This window comes from Bacillus rossius, chromosome 1, assembly GCF_032445375.1.
Source record: "Bacillus rossius redtenbacheri isolate Brsri chromosome 1, Brsri_v3, whole genome shotgun sequence".
Taxonomy (NCBI): Eukaryota; Metazoa; Arthropoda; class Insecta; order Phasmatodea; family Bacillidae; genus Bacillus; species Bacillus rossius.
The window spans coordinates 221,658,830-221,681,255 of record NC_086330.1 but is presented as its reverse complement, the minus strand read 5'-3'; the positions used below and the strand labels follow the sequence as shown (position 1 = coordinate 221,681,255).

Genomic DNA, 22,426 nt, shown 5'->3' with positions numbered 1-22,426 from the left:
TTGATGAAAAAAAGTAGAAAACAAGTATTTCAGAACTTTTGGAAAATGGGTGACTTTCAACCGCAAAATGCTTATGTAGGTGGGTTGGTTAAAGTCTGCAAACCAATTTCACGGCGACCAAGAAATTCTACAAACCCTCCCCGCCAAAGTGTTCATTAATTTTATCTGCCTTTTGAAACATTTCAGATATCTGATGGCAGGATGAGCAGGGCTGTAAGTAAAATAAAAGAAGGAAAAGAAGCCGGCAGTGATGGAAGAGGAAATCATCCACCAGGCAATAAAACGTCTGAGGACCATTTAGATAAGTTGCGTGTTCACATTCAGTCCTTTCCTAGCTACCAATCACATTACAGCCGTTCTCACAACCCAAACAGGCGTTACCTAGCACCTAATATGAACATCAGATTTTGGTTCGATAGAACAGTTTTCTAAAGGAAAGTTAATCTACACTTCTGAAGATTGGATATACATTATCACAAAATCAAGGAGGAAAAGACCATTCATGGTAGTCAAGATGTCTCCAGAGCTTTTCTTCTCAACATGATCTCTAGAAAAAGTGGTAACTAAGAAAAAGAAAAATGACTTGAACGAACAAGTTTCGTGGTTAAAAATACAGTGGCTCAAGTACAGGCAATCAAACCCCCTAACAATTTATTACAAGGAGACCTTGAACAATGACATTGACTTTTGTAGCATAAACTTGCACAAGGAAAGAGAGTGGGACGACCTGTGCATCAGGGTTTTGCCAACATTACGCTAGAAAAGCTTTACGATGAAGTCAGAACCATCAGTCACAGCAAGAAAAAAGATATGCTAGATATTCTGCGGTTCATACCACCTATTCACCACGAGTACTTCCTAAGCTTAAAGGAGAATCCTGAAGAACACAATGAAGTTGAACTTGGGCATCTTGAAGAGGATGATCTTGAAAGATGTCTTTGGTGAATGATCACTTACTTCCTTACGAACCATAATACTATTGAAATAAATTATTTTTCATGCCACTTTATGGAACACGTGAATTGTGATTATACATACTCTTTACAATATTTTAAAAAAAGCACTAAATTATTTCTAATAATAATAATACCAAGTGATGTTTTTTAAAATTAATGTGTATTGTTGTACACAATATTTTTCCATTCACATTTATATGCAAAGTAGTGTAAGTCGCAGATTTTCATTAAAAAGTCTAAAGCTGCTTATGTTTTACTTGTGTGATGTAAGATATATATTTTATAATTGCAAAAGATAAAATAAATAATTTGAGAATAACTAGTACCATTGAAATGTGGTAATGTTGTCTTAGAAATTTTCTGTCAATCAACAACTTACACCACTTGGCCTTTCAGCGCCTCATGTAATACAATTTATATTGTAAAAGAACATGTGTTTTATTTATAGAATCTGTAAATTTAATGAAAATACATTTTTGAATTAATTAAATATCAAACCAAGGAGAGGAATCGATCTAAACAATCGGTATATTAATTGAAGATTTTTTAATTAATTTTGGAATTTTTCCCGAATTTATAGCGAAATAATTACGAATTTCCAAGATGGCATCTAAATTTCAAGATGGCATGCACCACAGTAACAATAAATGATTACTGCACTCTAGTGGGTCAAAATTAAACTAATATGGTAGCTGTGCACTCTGCCTCCAGCAGACGAAAACCAGATGACGGATGTGACATCATTCTAGCTGGCGATATATAACTTGTGATTAGTGGTGGAAGGTCAGCCTGCCGGCAGCTTCTGTGAAGGAAGGATCTGTCACCAATTTTTTTATTTTTGCCCTCACCAAGTTAGAACCGAGGACTCAATGACACAAGTGCGTTCTTTATTTTAAATTTTATTCAAATTTGATCAAATTAATTTTTTTTTTATTTTAAATTTTTTCCCCATAAAATTTGATAAAAAATACAGATATTCAAGTAGGCGATCGTAATGAAAATTACAATGGTGTTTTAAAATATAATTTTTTTAAATTTTGATAAATGTATTTTTTTTATACATTTTACATTTCCCCCCGATTTCCTAGCAAAATAATTACTGATTTTCAAGATGGCGGTCTGAACGAAAATTGCAATATTAGAGATTGCGGTGTTAGATGACGGAAAGTTCTAGAAAATAAAATGGCGGAATTCAAAATGGTGGAAATGCTCGAAAACAAAATGGCGGATCCAAGATGGCCACTTTGGTCAAGGTCAAAGTTCAAGGTCATCCTAGACGGCCGCTATGACATCACGATTCACAGCTTGAACTCCGGTACAAGGCACCACGGCCAGAACCAGGGCTCGGAGACCTGATATTTATTTAATAATTATTTTAATATTATTTTCAAAAAGCAAACATATGAAGTGATGTAGATCTATAACAGTGATTGACGTTTTATGATAGTGTAGTTTTTAAGTATAATTTTTCACAATCAAACAAACAAATTTCCACTCTCACTTTATAATATTAAAATTAATATGTGCACAGTTATAAAATTGATAAATAATAACAATTATTCTTATATCAAAATGGGAGGTAAACAATTTTTTCTTTTAACTTTTATTGCATTAAGTATACTGGCATATAAAGTGCCAGTATTTTCAAATTCATATTTACCAAGTCAAAGTAACTGTCAAAATCTAAAAGTTACATATTAAATTTTAGCATGGTCAGTTAATTAATACATATGTGTATAGGTATGCACACAAACCTTAAACCCAAAGACAAAAAAAAAATATGAAAAAAATATCATAGCTATTAAGAATTATTGCTAGATGAAAACTACTCACAGGTCCGTGTGTGAGGTGGGGGATATCCTGAAGCTCACGCCTCTTGGTACTGTCTCGGTGGAATAGAGCGCCTTAAGCTCGCTTCCAAACAGGTGAGTAGCGAAGCCAAAATTGCACGTGTGCTTGTAGAACACCGCAACCAAGTCGTCCGGCACCACGTCCTTGTTGGTGTCTACAGAACACAGCACACCGCAAATACCTACCTGTACCACATAGTCTATTACCGTTTCCTTGTTGGAATCTATAAATCACAGCATATTGGAACTCCCATATAAATTCCTTCATGTACAACTTTGTCTGTGACGATGCCCTTGCTGGTGTCTATAAATCACAGGAAACTGCGATAAACATAATATACCACTTTGTCTATCACCACAAATTTGTTGGGATTCTGAGAACTCAGCATATCGCAATTTATTTTTTTTACCACATCGCCACTAACAATGATCTGGTTGTTGTCTGGAGTACACAGCACCATACAACTACCTTTCCTGTACTATATCGTCTATCGTGTAGGTAGGCCTACTTTTTTTGCTGTCTAGAGAACACAGTAACATGCAACAACCTTTCTGAATTACATTGTCTACCATCATTAATAAAGTTTTGGAAAAATATTTTTTAAAGTAACATTTTCTTAACTTAGAGTTTTCTAAGTCCGCCTTTACATATTCTATCTTTAATTAATTTTCCCTGCAGCTTTTTGATTTTAATTTTTTCTACCATCCTGAAAGGCACAGTTATTCCACTGCTTACATAGATGTCTAGCACTTACTATCCAGATGCTATGTTAGTAGGGTGGAGCAATAAATTACGCCCTATCATACTCTGGATGCAGCAACCGCGCAGATCGCACGTGCAGTGCAACCCAGGTGCTCTCTGCTCGATAGGGCGGTAGCTTCCCGAAACGGCCCGTGTCGTCTCGCCTGGATACATCAGCCCCGTTACCATGTTCTCAGGCACTTGCCAGCCTGATGTCGGTGCACGAGCGTAGCAAGGTTCCCCACCTCTACCCCTCTTCCAACACCCCCATGCATCGCAGGCTCTCCTTCTCAATCTTGCAGTTTCTCTCTCTCTCTCTCTCTCTCTAATCACTCCCTACGTTTAGGCAACGCATTTTGGTCGGTTAGTGTGGTTAAGCAAGACACCCCGCGTGTACCCTATGTCGGCCATAGTTAGTACTAATTGCCTCTGCACTCTGCTTGCTTTCGCGCCCTGTGTGCTATCTTGAGGCCACTTGGGCAAAAAAATTCAAGGCTCTATCCCTCTATTTTGCACTGCGCGGGCAATGCACTGACCTTTATGTGAAATACTCTTTAGGCCCTAACCTCTTCTTAGCTTTAGTGCCGACTTTAACTATGAGATTCACCAACCTACTAATGGAAGTTTCTCGGTTACATCTTGGATGTTCAGACTTAAGGAACTTGTTTCCTTGCTCTCTTTTTTTAAGTCTCACTAAAGAGAATAAGGCTTTAGTCCCGTTTTAAATGGGAGCTCTCTTCCCTCTTGTAACATGTCTTAACTTGTAACTTATGGTGGCATTCTTTGATTTTGTCTTCACCTTTTCTTCAACTATTCAGTGCTCTCTCCATCCACAAAGAATTGAACTACCCGAAACTAAACTCTAATTTTAAAATTGTTCACATATTTTCGTACCAAAATTATTTAGTAATTTGCTTGTTTTTACCAGTGCTCAGTTTTTGTTGTTCAGTGAAGTTCAGTATGGGATCTTTCAGCCCTTTCCGCTGCCATTTTATTCTCCTCTGTGTGGCTTTCTTGATCCTCCTACATTGACTTTGGAGATACAGGCCCTTCGAAAGCTCATTTATTCCAAAGCCCTTCACTGACGAGTCACTAAAAAATCCCCAGCAACGGCCGACGCTCAGCTAAGTCTAGAAGGAAGCTGAACCATTTCAATCAGCATTTTATAAAGTGATGATCACGAATCTCGCAACATCTAACAAATAAGTTTTGTTCGAAAAATTAAAGACATTCTTATTTTTTAAAATTAAAATTAGGGTAAACCTGGGTAATTTCGTGGCAGTGGTTAGTTCGTGACATATTTTGAACATTCTCTCACGGAAAAACTAAACGCTCTTTCAGTTCGAAAGTTCGTTGGTATATAGCGCGGCATGTCTGTGTCCGGACTAATTCACGTAGGATTCCCCATAATAGTTCATTTGTTCTCTCTGAGTTGTTTTGTTATTTGATGTTGAATTTTTGTAATGTTTTGCGGAAGGCTATCTAAGTGTATTTTTGAAAAACATATTTGAAAAACTAACAAAACAGATAAGTGAGTGAAATTTGGTGAAATTAAAGTAAATATTTTAAGCTATTTTTAGCACCTATATAGCCGTAGCAACACAAAGAATAATTTAAGGTTTTACGAGGAGATAATTTTGAGTGACTTGCAGTGTATTGTCTAATAATTTGTGACGATTATGTAAACACTAATTCTAATTATTTTAATAATTGTACCGAAACTATTGCATGTGTTCTACACTTTGAACATATTTTCACATTAATTTAGGATATCACGAAATAACCAAGGTACCACAAAATTACCTATTGTCATTTTTGTATAGTGTAAACACCAACGTAGAAATGACTAGTACATTTATTATTTGTTTTTTTTTTGTGCGTAAATATTCTGTCGCCAGTTTCTTCAAGTTATCTAATTCTAGACACTATCTGAATTATAACCTAAAAATTAAGCAAATTATTTTCGGAGTGACTTTGAATCTTACAAAAATTATATTTTGTTATTTAGGAGCCTAGATGTTTGGATTTTATGACACTGCATCACTAGTCAATTACTAACAATTTGTTTTGTTATTGTCTTGTCAGATGGCTACAAAATATCGACAGTATTACCAGAAAGATCTTGTCAAGGCTGCACAAATGGTACGAAATGGTTACTCTGTGTACAAGTCATCAAGAGAATGCAATGTTCCTTGGTCCACTCTTAAAGATTATATTACAAGGAGCAAGAATGAAGAAAACTTAGTACAAAGTTTACCAAAACTTGGGAAACCTTTCGCTTTGTCAGTTGAACTATAAAAAAGAATTTACAGATATCTAACCGCAATGCAGGAACTTGGTTTTGGGTTGACAGTAATTCAAATTCGTCGATTTGCTAACAAACTTGCAGGGATTTCTGGTAAGAAACACCCTTTCAACAGTGATGATGAAGCAGCAAGCGAATGATGGTGGAATGACTTCAAGAATCGATATGGCTTGACACTTCGGGTCCCAGAAAACATTGCTGCATACAGATAATCAATGGCAAACAGATAAATCATCAATGACTTCTTCGAAAGCCAGGATGAACTCCTAAAAAAGTTGTAAATCAAAGACTGTCCTGATCAAATTTGTAATTGCGAAGAAACAGGTTTGTCGTACGTTGTTAAGCCTTCTAAAGTTGTAACAGCGATTGGAAAAAAATATGTCTACAGGAGAACATATGCCGATCGTGGTGAAAACCACACCATACTGGCATGTGTGAATGCCAGTGGTCATTGTGTACCAACCATGATCATTTTTAAGGGTTTTAGGATGTATGATGATTTGCTAAAGAATGGCATCCCAGTAAGCTTAATAAGGCTCTCGCCAAAGGGTTGGATCAATAATGATCTCTTTCTTGAGTGGTTCCAGCACTTCATCAACTGCATCCCACCAAAGAGGCCAGTTGTCCTTCTAATGGACTGCCATGCGTCACATATTTCGGAAGATGTAATTTCACTTGCGAAAGAGAATAGGTTTTTCCTATTCACATTCCCGCCTCACACGACTCACCTTTTACAGCCACTGGATGTTGGAGTTTACCGGCCGTTGAAACAAGCTTAGGGGAAGAGTCTCAATAGCCACATGAGAAAAATCCTACTCACAAACCAAGTTGTGCTGATTTTAACAGACTATTTAGACCAGCATTTTTGAGTGCTTTTAGCCCTGAAACAATCATTTCCAGTTTCAATAAGACAGGTGTTTGCCCACTAATCCCTGATGCTATCTCAGAAAAGGCCATAACAACATCAAAATTGACCGAAAAATCTCCTGGAACAGCAACTCAACCAGTTAAAGATGTTGACTCTCAACTTTCTTTGCCAATAGCGGCAATTGTAAGGAAGATCCGAGAAACAAACAGAGCTAAGAGAGATCCCAGAGCAAAATGCTTAAATTCACCTGAGGGAGAACCATCGGCAAAGAAAAAACAAAAGGTAATAATATGTTAAAGTTCAATATAATTTTGTATAGTACGAAACTAAGTATTATGATTTTAATTGTTATTCACTAAATGTGGTAAGTCTTTTGCTACAGGCAGACTAAAGAAGCAGAGCAATAACAGTGTAGCTGTCAGCACTTCTGGAGAGCAAGAGAGATGTGATGACTGCATGTGTGGAGTTTGTGGCAAGAGTTACAATGACGATGCAAGGAATAAAACTGGAGCCACATGGGCTCAGTGTAGTTTCTGTTTGGTCTGGTATCACACTAAATGCCAAATATTGTATGATGCTGAGGAAGATATCTTCATGTGTGAAGAATGTCAGGGAAATTATGAAGAAGATTAATGTGTTTTATTGTTAAAATCCATATTTAATTTGTTTTGAACTATGTTCAATTTTTTTCGGTAGAGGATTTTTTTAATTTTTACTACTCAATTTAAGGAAATGTTAAACATTACTTTTAGTGTGCTTTGGAGACAATTAACATGTAAAACTGAAAAAAATAACATACTAAAATTAATTGGCACATTGTTGGAATTTTTTCCTATGTAGTTAACAGAGTAGGAAACTATCACGAAATTATCAAGATATAGTCACGAAATTACCAAGGCTATCACGAAATAAGCCAGTATACATAAAGATAGAAAAAATATTAATTATAAATAAAAAAAAATATTATATAAAACACAATAAAACTATTAAATTGAGTGTGTACTAAATGCTAACATACTAAACAAAGACTTTCAATTATTGGTATCACTGAAATGATCATAAAATGACATTTTATCACGAAATTACCCAGGTTTACCCTACCTGTAACTGGCTATATTTGATAGTTCATAATTCTAGTTCAATAAAAACATTTTTACTTAATTTTGAAAAATAAAATCTTTGAAACCACATTATTGTTATCTATTTAATTAGCTTAAAAATATTCAAATCATAAGATAAAGAATGGTAACATAGATTTAATAAGATAGCAGCTTGTTATTTATCAACTCTTCATTCTCATTCCCATTTAATTTTACATAAAGTCGGATTTAATACATTTTATATTTCTGCAATACTTCACCCCTGAGGTGTACCTAACAAACACAACTTTGGTTGTTTTTATACCCAGTAAGCATTCCATTAATTTGCTATATGTATGTGTATATACAGTAGCGTAGCTAGGATTTCTGTTCGGTGGGGGGGGGGGGGGGGGGGTTTCCCGGGAATCCTGCCCCGGAAAAGTTAGGATTTCAAGGTGTAAAATGGTGCTATTTAAGCGTTTATCATGCCACAATACAGAATATATAATTAGCAGATAATAAAATATACTTGTAAAAAAATGTTTTTGTGAAAAATGTCACTATTATTTAAATGACCTTCAAAGTACTTATACAAACGGCTTGCAAGCAGGAACACTAAAACTAAAATACAATTTCTTCAACTTAGCCTGTCGACAATAATTTCGTGACTTACGTCTCTAATAGTCTAATATATATATGTTAAGCAAGTGCTAATGTTTTCTTAAATCTTAATCAATATATTGATCTCAATACTCTCATACTATTTTAGCTGCACTGTTTGTACTGAATATACATTTTTTTTCTTTTATTGTATCTTTAGAAAGTATACTCGGGACTGCTTTTAAAAAATAGCTTAGTATATTGGCATTTCAAGTAAAAATTTCTAAACTTATAATCTTATAATAACAAACATACATTAAATAAAAATCTACATTAAGCAAGAGCTAATGCTTCCTTGGTCAATCGATCACAAAATACAAATATTACATTAGCTACATACTGTATAAACACATTGCACGAACAAATATAATCTATTAATTTTCTCGTATTCATTCATTATACTTAAAAAACTCAACCATTAAGAACTTAAGAAGTGTATACTAACATTTCAATAACAACCATTTAAACTTTTAAAACATCAAACACTAGGTATCTGAAAAAGTAAAAGATGCACTAAAGAAATAAATTAAGAGCTAAATCTGAAAACATGTATATACAGTATAGAAACCTAAAGTGAACAACTTATATAATTTACATGTTTTCTCGAATATGTTCATAGTGATTTTATGAAAACTCAATACTTCTTAAAAAAAGTTATCTACAAACTGTCAAAAAATCATTTCAAAGTTGAAAACACCAAACAAAAATTTAAAACTGCTATTAATAATTTATAACCACGTTCTTAATCATTTTAAAGGCGACTCTTTTACTAACCCATCTAAACAAGCAGTATTCTTCTGTTCTTCTTTGCGAATTTCTCAATCAATATATCTTCGTTTAATGGTATGCTGCGGTGTATGGATATTAGTGCGAGTCCATTTAGACGGTCTTCACCAGTGCTATTCCTGAGATAGGTTTTCAGTCTCTTCAGAGTTGAAAAGCTTCTTTCAACTGATGCTGTTGTAACAGGCAAAGAGGCCAGAATTTCCAGAAGTATATGTAAATTTGGAAACAACATTTATTCGCACTTCTTCAGTGCAGTGATTGCGTCCTTCGGTAGCTCATCTTTGGAGTTTTTCCATTTCATTTTCCATAAATCCCACTCACCTTTGAACATGACTTTACTGGTGTTTGTAAGATCATCAGCATAGAAATTAAAAGCTGTCTCTACATCACTGAAACTATATTTTACAACATTCACTGGTATGATGCACTGCAATCCTACAATAATATTCTTATGAGATAAGAACCTTTCACTGAGAGATGAACTATTTCTATAATATAAGGAATGAAAGACATCCTCCTGAAGAACTCCTTTGGTGAATTTGCTGAGTAGTTTTCACGATGTTTCTGCCTGCCTACACATCTTGGGATTGCTGGAACCACACCAAGAACATCTGCAAGCTCTAAAGAATCTTTGAAAATATTTTCAAATTCTTCATCGCTGTTGCTGCGCATATCAGCTAATTTTAGGCCAACTAACTCAACTTGGCTAAGAGCTGTACCCAGGTCTATGGATTTGCTCTGTATACATTGGGAGAGTGAACAAGTCAGTGAAAGACTAATAATGATGCTAAAGTCACAGACACTTTTGTGAAGGATCTGTGCTTTAGCACTTCCTTCTTTGTTTTCGTCGGTGATGTGTTCTAGAGCTTCAATCACATGAGGAAGAACATTTACATAAAGGGAAACTGCTTCGGACCTTTCTACCCAACGTGTTTCGCAGTACTTCATTAAGCCCGTGTGGTTCAGTGGTGAAGAACTTAATTTGGTTTACAGTACATGTGTTCTATGAGGAGAAGCTCTAAAAAAAAATTGCACACCTCACTCATAATACCAAAAGAATTTCGAATGCATGGGATCTTTGAAGAATCGTTGAGGCAGAGGTTAAGGCAATGCGAGGCACAATGAGAACCTATACAATGCCTTCGGGTATTCTTCTGCTATAATAGCTTGGACACCTCGGAATTCGCATCTCATTGCTGATGCTCCATCGTATCCCTGACCTCTTAGTCTGTTCATATCCAAACCAAGGGAAACCAATTTTTTCTTTATAGTATTTGCTAGTCCAGCCCCACTTACATCATACACGGGAACAAATGACAGAAAATCTTCCCACAGTTCAATGACTTCTGGATCAACATATCTTATATTAATCTGAAAATTCCTTTTTCTATTGCCCTTAAATTGACTTTCGAATTTGTAGTCAGCATTTGGAGTCCACGTGTTTTTTAAAACAGCTTCCTTTTCATCTTCGCTTACATTGCGTCTGTCAATGTAACTCCCGATATCATGCTTATTTTGCATTTTTAAACTCGCCATTTCAAATGTGCTTTGCTCATCAAGAGATTGTCTGTGTTCCAAAGAAGGACCTGAACACTGCGATGTTTTATTTTCGTCAGCAGCCTGTACAAAATAAAGAAGAAAGACACTTCTGCAGCATTGTCCGATTAATTGGTTGAGCATGGGTACCAAAGCATTTGCAAAGTCACAATAAACTAATTCAAAGTATTTATGTTATTATAAATATTACGGTATGTTTTTTGACTGTCTACTTCATACGTAACTTCGTAAAATACATAAACAAATAACTCACAGGGAACCTAATAATTAAATGCAGAATGTTATTGTACACCTTTTATCTACAAAGTACCCCATTAATAACAGCAGTTAATATAAATAACATGTATGTGACTAATGATGTATATAAATTAGTTTCCCCCCATTCCATTCACATGCATGTTATGCTGTTTTATTCATGAGCTATAAAATGTTATATCAGATAAGTTGATTTTTAACCACTGAATCATGTCACAAAATTCAAAAAAGTAAATAATGTAATAAAAAACAAATAATAATAAGAAATTGTTCACACACTCGAAACTTTTAAAAAATTTATTGTCGTATATAACTATTAACGTAATTATTATGAAGAAAGAGAAACTATTTTTTCCTTCGTATAAATGGCATTGATTTAGGCTCAAATAGGATCTTTTTTTTTGCTCGGCTTGATTTTATGTTTGTTTTTTCCTGTAGCTCATTTTTGGTCGGCTCAAGATTCTAAGGCTCGACCATCTCTAGATGAAACAATAAAAAAACATTGATTTTTTCCATGTGGGTACCAACACGTTTTGGTTATTGAATCTAGATTGTGAACAATACCTATTCCCATGGAAAATTTCAGTCTGATTAAAAACGACTTCGATTCGCATGACATATTTGCGTGTTGGATTATTGACGTGATTTAATTTATGTTGGCTCACATAAAATAAACAAATAAATAAAAACAAACAGCTGTTTTCATTCTGCCACATATGGAATTAAATTCTGCAAGTAAATTTAATGGACACGATAAAAGTGTTGTTATTCCTGATTACGTGGCAACTGTAGCCGGAAAAAAAATGCATATTTCATTTACTTTCTATCCCTTCCCAATACGATCCGCGTTTCCATAGCATTTTATGTTCGACTCAGTCCATTAGATACTATTCCAATTGGTGTAATTACATTGAGACATAACGTTTTGAAACCCGTTTCCGTGGTCAATTTGAAAACGGTAAGCATTTTAGAAATGTTATGGAACCTATATGGAAACTTAGTATTTTAGTAATATTAACTTCCAACTCGTGATTAACTTATTAGTTAGAAATCTTACCTGTATTGATACTCCTGTCATTGTCATATCATCTCCACAACCGTCTTGCTTCGGCACATTTTAAAATAAGAAAGTAAATTACTTCCTTTCCTTTTTTTGTCGCATATATATATATATACACACACACATATACTTTACGTGTAACAACGAGCTGTTTGACCTGGCAACAACTTCCTTCCTATGAAGCACAAAGTTATTCCAGCTTTCCTTAGACTAAGCACTGGAACCGAGTAAATGTTACTTCTCTTTGTCCTCAATACCATTTTAAAATATTAAAATTTTGTATGAATAAGATAAGTGTAAGAGTATTTTAAAATAAATAACAATTATTTATGTAAACTTTTTATTTAAAAAAATAAGATTTAACTTACAGATTCTATCTTTAATTAATTTTCCCTGCAGCTTTTTGATTATATATATGGAGTTAGTGTGACAAGAATGGTATCAGAGCTATAATTATCATATTCTAGATCCATTTGAAAGTTTATACACTTACTGTCCGTTAGCTGAGCAGGTAGTGCATGTTATAGCTAGGTTGACATGAAATTAATAGTATTTTATAAAGCTAATATAAAACATTGTTGGTTAAAGTGTGCGTAATAACTTAATATGTATCTAAAATCTTCACCAGTGTACATTATTTTTTTGAGCTGCTTGCCTGACCGTATTTTCCTTTAAGGTTGCTTTACGATAATTGATTGTTTTAATCGTAGAGTATCCACTCACCGCTCCTATGGTCCTTTGAACAGCATTTAAGTCACTTGTTAAAAAATTTAAGTCTGGTAAAACTAATATTTTCTCCTCTGTTATAGTCTGAAGTAATCACAGGGTTGGTTTGTTCATGACCATGAACATACAAAATCTTACTTGACATTTTTCAACCACTGAAAGACAAAGGTTTCCTTTTAAAAATCTGTTTCCGTGGTTTATTTACTCATGTCATGTCAGATGTTATGTTAATGGTTTAGAACCATGGAAAGTTTATTGATAAATATGGCCTCTAATAAATTATTATATTGTTACGTGTGGAGAAAACGGATTAGAAAGGGCAGCCAAATTTAATTTCATACAGTTTATAAGGATTATTATGCTTTACATAATATAGGTATTGCTAATTAAATATTTTAACATATTTTCCAAATAACCCTCTGCAATTCGGAATGTAACCTCTATATTTTTGTTTCAATACTGTTTAGTTAACTTCTTGAGTAGGTACTTAATCTTTGATTTTCAAGATTTGTTTATAGCCTATTAAAAGCCTCCCTTGTAATGTGTGTTTTTTATATTTGTGCATTTTAATGTAATAACTGAATAATCTCGGCAGAATACTCCTTATAGATGACCAGATTTGATTCAGGTATAATTTTTATGCTGTTTGAAAGTAAATTTTTGATATTTAGTTTTGTAATAAAATAATTTGCGATTACATGGTAATTTTGTAAGAGCTGTGTTGATTGGCCAAGACATGCCAGAAAGAAGTCCATATATCCGATAGCGTTTGTTTGGAAGCTTTTAGTCTAGTTTTATCCTTCACGAATATCAGCCGTGTTTCGATAATTTCCAAATTTTGGAAACTTTTTTGTAGTAACAAGATTTAATTAAATATTTTAATAATAATTTTCTTTATGATTGTGTCACTTAGGTGAAATTGTCTAATGAATTAATTGAAATTTAATTTAATCATCGTCCAGTGAACTACGTTATATGTGAACATTGATTTTATTGTATCAAGATACCAGTAGACTAAATTATATGAAGAAGCCTAAACTTCGATGTGAAGAATCTACAAAAATTCTTATTTGGAAGAACTCAACTGAAAGTATGATGCAGACAGAACAGACTACAGAATTCCTAGAATTGATTGCTTTATTTCACAGACATATTTTGTTTATAATTACTATATTATAGTTTCTAATTACTATACGTACATTTTAGTATTTTAATTAATTCGAGAACCAGTGATATTCTGGTCAGTGTTTCGAATTGGCATAAAGTGATTGGCTGGCTGCATGCAGTGGCGCGGCGTTTCAAAGGTTTGACTGTTTGAATCTTTGAAAGCTAAGCCCGTTGCATTATGGGGATTCAAACACTACAAAAAGTTCGGGTGGTCCAGGACATTTTAGATAGGCGTTGCCAGACGTGCCACACGCCAGAATCTGGACAAAAACTAAAAAAATTGTTTATGTGAATTGAAGTATGGAAGGTGTTATGCATCAATAGACTAAACGCAATTTCTAAGATATTGTCCTACTAGCACATTCTGGTGGGGAAGGAATGAGTCTTTGTAAAATTAATCGTCACATTGTGTCCTAGCAACGGTAGGAAAGTGCGATTCAGCACCTTAAAGGAGACAACTCATGGACGACAAGCCAGTTACATGCGTTCCATATCAATGCACCCCCTCCCTGAAATATGTACTTTTGACGAAATTATTAAAGAACTAGTATATGCGGAAATCACTGTACCCTCAAAGTCAACTTAATCTTATCCAGCATTCTAGTAAAAAAACCAAGGTGATATCAGCTATTCCGGGACTACCGTGTGCTGAACTCGAAGATCCGAGTCGAGCCTTTTCCAATGCCTAAATTAGAGATTTTTTTTTTATTTGGCTTTGGCCATTATACAGTATTAGATTTGAATGCTCTGTTCCATCAGTGTGCGTTAGAGAAGGGCATCCCAGCCTACACTGGGTTGGTTACCACTTGGGGACAGTACAAATGGAGGAGAGTGCCATTCGGGTTGAACTTTGGAGCTCAGTGCTTGTCCCGGATCTTAGGCATTATTTTACAGGAATATCGCTATAAATTTTTGTTAAGTTTCCTCGACAACATTTGATGATGTACTTGGCAAAACTGGTAAATAGATTATGCATCTCATGCATTTTTGGTTCAAAATTAGGCATGAAATGGCAGCGAGAATGTTATTTCCGATGCATTGTCTCGCATGAATGAACCAGGTGAATTTTTGGAAAAATACCTTGAAAAAGAACAGGAAGCTACGGATAAGGATGAAGAAGAGGATGAGGAAACGTGGTAAATAGAGCAATTTTATGAGCTGGAGAGTTTTCCTGAGTGTTTCACTAACATACAAAATTTGTAAGTAAACTATGAGAAGATTGCAAACATTTGTAAAAAAATTAATGAGCCAGTGTATGAATATTCTGAAAAGGTAAAAGTGGTTTTGTGTGTAAAGAAAGATAATTCGAGGAAAATTTATTTATCTAGAGATTTGGTAGATATGAAGCTACTTAATTTCCATGATTCCATCATTGGGGCACATGGTAGCATTGATAAACATTGGAAACAATTAAAGACAATTTTTTTGGTCTAAGATGCGGTGGGATGTGAAAACGTATGTGCGTGAGTGTGAGCTATGTAAACTTAGGCAAACAGCCAGTCAATAGCAAGGTGGGGAAACTGAAACACATGCTCTTGGGAACGAGTTTGCATTGATGTCTCTGAGTCATTCCCCAGATCGTTGAAAAGAAATAATTGTTTTCTAGTCTTGGCAGATGGTTTCAGTAAATTTTGTATTTTTTATGGGTTTGAGAGAAATGAAGAGTGCGCAAGTTGTTAAGGCCTTGACTTTTTGGAGGTGCTGAGGATCTTGATTCTGAAAACGCGAGTTAATTTACGAGTTATAGTTTTAATAACATGTACTTCGAATGTTGAGTCAGACATCACCACTTCACCTTATTATCCTCGGCCGAGTTTTGTTGAATTTATGAATAAGAACATAAAAACAGCATTGAGCATCTTTCATCAGAGTGAGCCTAGAATGTGGGACGAAATTCATTCTTTAAATCTGGCATTTAATATAATGAAAACATAGTTATATGTACTGGTTTTATCAATACGGAAATTTGTTTTTGGGATAGGACTTGAGCCACCCATTACTGAATAGTTGGGGAGTAGATTTAAGTAATATAAAATTAAATAGTCCGGTAATTCTTGAAAAGCTGTGGTTAGAGGCTGCGTAGAAGGCACGAAGTAAGATCAGAGCGCGATATAATGATAGGCTGCCAAATACTTTTTCGGTTGGTCAGAATATACTGTGCCGACAATATGTTATAAGTGACAAATCAAAGTTTGTATCGAGTAAATTGCAGCATGCCTATATAGGGCCTTTAAGGATAAAGAAATTTTAAGGGCAAGTATTCATTTTGTTCGAAGAAGTGCATTATAATTTTAAAGTCAAAAGAGCTGATTTGAGTCAAATGAAGCTATTATATAAACCCTTGCCACTAGATTTAATTAAATTTTTTATTTTTGGTAAGGTTAATTCAGTAAATATTTGTTTCTGATTTGTATAATACAGTTTTTATAGTTTGATAAATTTTTGGTATTTACTTTCAGTTTGTGCTAACATGTGCTAATTAAGCTTCTAATGAACTGGGGTTTTTCCTACATTTGTGTGTTATGTGACTTTTTTGAGTTCTTCTTATGGTTTGATTATATATTTATTTTGAGACAAACGTATTTCCAACTTGTAAATATTTGGTGTTGTTGTGGTTAACTAGGATATATATATATATATATATATATATATATATATATATATATGCTAAAAGGAGAAGAGATTCGTAGCATTGCTTTCAAATGTATTTTTTCTTAATTATTGTAGCTACTTATTTTATGATCATTTTAGTAACATTAGTATTTTAATTTGTAAATGATTTAGTTTATTTATTTATGTGTGCAATAATTCATGAATGCTAAATTTCTCCTTAAATATATCAGGTTGTCAATGACTGAAAAAACTCCGAGAAAGAGAGGCTTTATTATAGTTTAAGTTTAAAGTTAAAATTTTATGTAAATTTAAATGGTCATTTTGTATTTATATTTGGTGAGCAACGACATTTTAAGTATTTATTCTTATTCATATACTTATTTACGCGTGCGAATTTAAACTCTGGAAAAAGCTAGTGACTTATAGTGTGAGCAGGCGCAACTGGAGAGGGGGAGTGAGAGAGCGCGTATTCGGCGCGATAGCGAGCACCTAACTTTAATAAAGATGTATGCTTGTGAGGCCTGTAACGGACTCGAAAGTGGAAATGTGTACCGAAGTAGGATTGCAGTGCTTCAAGAAATCCGCGAACAAGATTTCAGTGTCGTAATGTGACGAGAATATTAGTAAGCGGAATCGTATATTCGCCATGTTTGGCTGCTAAAGGCCAGCACACAGTTATATCTGCTGGAAGTGTTTAAGGGCGGTTTTCCATCCTTTTCGTCTACTGTAATTTGGGGCGAGAGTAGTTTTGCTCACGCAAATGCTGTACTGATGTGGTGTCTTAATTGTGTTTGTGAAGACACAATAGCTAGTTATAACTAATGTGGCTATTTAAGACTTCATACCTCCTGTACTTTAGTTATATAAAATATACCCTATTTTTTATTCTTATCTTCTAGTTTGTAGAAGAGGTTTGCTTACTGAAATAGAAAGATTTACTACTTAATTATATAATTCAGAAACCACAGAGGGTGGAGGTAGTCTAATTAATAAATTATGAAATGTTTTAATGTATATTATTTCAAAATAACCTATTAAAAGACTAAAACGCTTTTGGACCGTCTTACTACTATAACGGAATTACTATATTTGCAGGGAACTTGAATTAAAAGAAATATACCCTGGAATATAGTTCTATTAACTTATTTTTCTAAAATCGTTTAATTAATTTCTACATTTCAAATATAAACAATCATGCTGATAATTATTTATTCGATTAATTTTAAATAATTTACTTAAAAAAAACAATATGCACTTCTTTACTTGGGATTTTAATAAACTTAAACTATTTTAAAAAGAGAGGCACTTAACAATAATTGTTAAACTTGCAAAAAATAAATTTTTGATTTTGTAAACTCATATCCTTAATAATATTATAAATGCGAATGTGAGGTTGGTTATTTATTTGGATGTTTGTTACTCAATCACCCAAAACGGCTAAACGGAATTGAACGAAATTTGGCCTATAGCTAGCTCATAACCTGGATTAACACAAGGACCATATTAATATGAAATTCCTTCATAATTTCATTTTATAAAAGAAAAAATTAAAAACAGGTCATAGTGAGTGAGTGTCATTTATATATGTCTGCCACAAGATCATACACATACTGAAGTATTGCAAATTCATATTCTTCTCCTTGGTGAGACCAGCCCGCTTAGTGGAGCTCGCAGCGGCTAGCAAATGATGCGCTAATAACAGTTTAGTTCTTAACTTCGTCAATAGATAGAGTTGCCTTGAATTTTAAACGCGCCATTGTTTGATGCGTTTGTCATTTCTTGAATTTTCGATTGTTTGTGCCGTATGCGATCCTATACCATTCATCCGATTGCGATGAAATGTTGGTGAGTTGTTATGCGCATGCCCGTGAAGATTGGAGCACGTATCGTTTTAAAAAATGCGTGTTTTTCATATAGTTTAGCGGCAGTTCGTGTGTTTTCAGTGTACGAGTGCACACGTATTACAGAATTAAAATGAATTAAAAAGAAACAGCCATAATTCACAGAATTGAACTGAATAAACTACAAACAGAGACATTTCAGTTCGTGTGTGGTATAAACAATAGCCCGAGAGTCGTTTCAACAAATGTGTTCATTTCATATTATATAGCGGCACTTCGTCTGTTTTATTTGTATAAGTGCGCACGCATGGCAATTTGATTAATTATAAAAGAGGGCACAGATAGAGTGATATATATAGAGTGAGATAGAGGGATAGGTTAAGATAGAGCGAGGTATAGAGAATGAATTGGAGATAGATATAGAGATATATAGATGCATAGAGCTATATAGAAATTGGTATATAGAAGATATAGAAATAGTGGGAGGTATAGGTGTATATACAGATATAGAGATAAACAGATATAGACGGATATATATATATATATAGATAGAGATAAATATATGTATACAAAGTGTGTATCAAAATTCATGTTACGACACTTGAGGGGCTTAACTACGCGTTTCCGGCAACATGTTTATTGGCAAAAATGGTTGCAAATAATAAGAGCTTTCTACCCCCAAGCGTTGTAACATGAATTTTGATACACCCTGTATATTTAGGGAGATGGATAGATGATTTGAATATGTGTAACTACTTCAAAAATATTACAAAACAAAACTTAATGAGGCATTGCAACGCATGCCGAGCATTAGCTAGATAATGGAATCTTTTCAATATCAGTTATCTTTTATTTTTCAGCTTTTTTCTATGGTGTTTTATAGTCTAGATTACATAGAGACTACCAATTTCTAAATATATAGAGGCAAATAACTACACACTGGCAGAACAAGTCTGCCGGGTTCTGCCAGTGATAGAAATTATTTTGCACACTTGACATTCAAATCAAGAAGACAATTACTGTCTACATCTGATTTCGAAAAATGTCCCCTTCACCCTGTGTTCAGCCCGGGCAACGCCGGGTACTGCAGCTAGTAGATCATAAAACCATGGAGATTTCTCCGTCTTTTAGAAGGTTTATTATAATACAAATATGTATCTTATTATCTGTGGTTGGAAATACTGCACGCCAGCAGCTTACTTCAGCTGGGTGTGCAGGTCAGAAATTTGGGGAGAACTGCCCATCTAAAGCATGATCTAACGGCGGATGTTGAAACTGGAAGATAGAAGTGGTAGAGATGGGTCCAAAAGTCGTTGGGAGGAAGCTGGCACCCACATAACGATAATCCAAGAAGAGTTAAATCCACAAAAAAAAAAAAAAATATGCAGGCAACTCGTTAGGTGAAAATAAAAATTTCGGGGATGAAATGTACAAATAATAGCTTCCACTTACCAATAGTGTGGGTAGGTCAGTCGTCACACCATGACGATGGTGGTGATGTCAATTTTCGTGAAAATGTAATCCAGGGAACTACATATTGAGAAAGAAGCAAACTCTGGGAGTACTCCCCATTCGTTTGAGAACTACATCCTGAAGTTACTGACTTAGATCAACTTGTGCACAGACGAACTGTAGTGGAGACCGGCCCGAGAACAATTGCCTGCCTCGTACCGGAAAAATGCGTAGTTAAACTTTCCCTTGCCAGTAGTGGGCATAGATGGTCCCACCAACGGGAGCTAAGAAGCCTCAAGACCTGAGATTTGGAAAGGGATGAAGGGGTGATTGCTGTCGACAAAATGGCGGGTACACTAGGGGCGGGGAGAGGAGAGAGAAATCATTCCGATGTCATGGCGAGAAAAGATTAGTCGGGCAGAAAGGGAGAGAAAATGCCAGATGCATGGCGCCGTGCTTGTCTGGCGCGATGGAAATGTAATGAAAGATGCAGCACTTGCCCCAGGCGCTTGAGGTCGTACATTATGGCAGGCGAGGAAAATCTGACGTGGCGTGGGGCAGCTTGACGCGTCCGGTCACTGCGGTCTGACCAACTAGTTAAAGTTTGAATTGTAAGAGCTCCATTGGGTATATAAATTAAAGATAATTAAAGATGAGCCACTCATAAAAAACATAAGTAAATAAAACAAGTAAAATTGTGCCAACCAAAGTCCTAATTTGCGGCACTCTGGAAATTGCAATTTACAAGTAATTGGAACCCCGTCCTTCTGTTTGCCAAATCGAAAGCCATCGGAAACCAACCAAAACCCTTAGTGTGTTTTCACGAGAAATGTACGGGTGTGGCCCATTTTGAATTCACCAAAGTTCGTTGAACTTTGAAGTTTTGAGACGTCCTTGCACATGTTAAAATATAATACGTCGTGACACAATACTTATAGTGGGAAAGCTGGGTTAACTTTACTTACAAACGTTTTAAAATACTTGTGTTTTTTTTTATAAAAATTTCAGATTTACAAGTTTATCTATTTATGCTGAACCCACGAACTTATTGATCATTTTAGTAAACTTTTTAATATACCTTTAAGTTTTCATAAACTTGTACCTTTTATGTCCGTCAATTATTTATAGTTAGTAGAAATTTCTAGCGTGCCTACTTATTTGGAAAGATAAACAAATAAATGTATGAATGTAATAATATACATTTAACTACCGCACTTGCGATCAATGTAAGTACTTATATTTTGTAAGATCTACTGTTTAAACAATTTTTTTTAACTTTTTGCCATTGTTTCTTATACCTCATTTATTCATATTTTATTATTGTTATTAAAATATAGCAACTTTACCAGTGACTTAAAATTCTGTTCACTACTATCATTCATATAAACGTTTGCCTATTTGACTTATTTACCAGTTATTTTCTTGCATGTTTCTTTTCTGGGCCCATACCCTATTGCGGTCGATGCCGCGATAAATGGTCAGGTGGTGTCAGTCAATTTTAAAGTTAAAGTTATGAAGCCGCTTAGGCCTCTGTCAGACGAGCGACCTGGGTGGCGCCACCCAGTCGACAACAATATTTGAACGGACCTGCCAGACGGGGTCGCACCACCTATCAAGTGGCTCGCGATGGTCGACCATCCGCTACCCGGACGCCACCTGTAAGTGGTGGCCACCCAGTCAGTCAGTTGTTGTATTGCAGCCTGTCACACGACACCACTGAGAAGCGACCACTTCACTATGGACCTCGACGTACATTTGTACAGTTTCATAGCTGTTTGTTAATAGTATGTCAGGCAATATTATTTGTATTAAGATTACGTGAGTAATGCTGTACTGTTCCAAATTTATGTATATTAATGTTTCATTGATTACATTTTACATTTTATAGTTACATTTTAAAATATATATAGATTCAAATATTACATTATTATTTCAGCTTTAAATTGCAAATTCTTTTCGAATATAAATATTAATCCCAATTTTCGTTTATGTTACAAATTTTACAGAGGAACCTTTGTGCTTATTTGTGTCTGTCACAAGAACTTCAACTGGGCAGCCACTCGGGTCGCACAGCGAGTGGCGAGAATGTAGGTGGCGCCACCCGGGTCGCTCGTCTGACAGAGGCCTTACGGACGCAGCCCTTACCAGGGAATAGGGGACGGAAGTTAGTTGCTGGAAGATCAGCACTGACTCTCACAGGAATTGATCGAATAAAGCAATATATTAATGTGTGAATTTTGTTTAATGATATTTGGAATTTTCTAGAATTTCTAGGTTAATAATAATATATGTTCAAAATGATGACCAAGATGGCCGACAATATGGCGTATTCCACGACGATATGATAATTAATACACCTGCACCTTAGAGGTCAAAATTAAAACCAATATGCTCACAACGAACTCTAACAGACATAAACCAAATGATGGTTCAAGATGGCCGCCATGACATCATACTGGTTGGCGTAGTATCTCCTTTGACAAAAGTGGTGGGGTTGTCGGACTGCCGG

The 22,426-nt window shown here is 34.9% G+C and overlaps 1 protein-coding gene across 3 annotated transcripts in view; it reads right to left on the bottom strand.

Moving 5' to 3' along the window:
• LOC134527313 (unconventional myosin-IXAa) overlaps positions 1 to 22,426 on the bottom strand; it is a 651,966-nt gene that overhangs the window by 188,320 nt on the left and 441,220 nt on the right. For all 3 annotated transcript variants that reach the window (XM_063359870.1, XM_063359869.1, XM_063359871.1), the window contains exon 13: positions 2,790 to 2,961. In XM_063359870.1, coding sequence (XP_063215940.1) covers positions 2,790 to 2,961 — 172 coding nt within the window. The remainder of the gene's footprint in view (positions 1 to 2,789; positions 2,962 to 22,426) is intronic.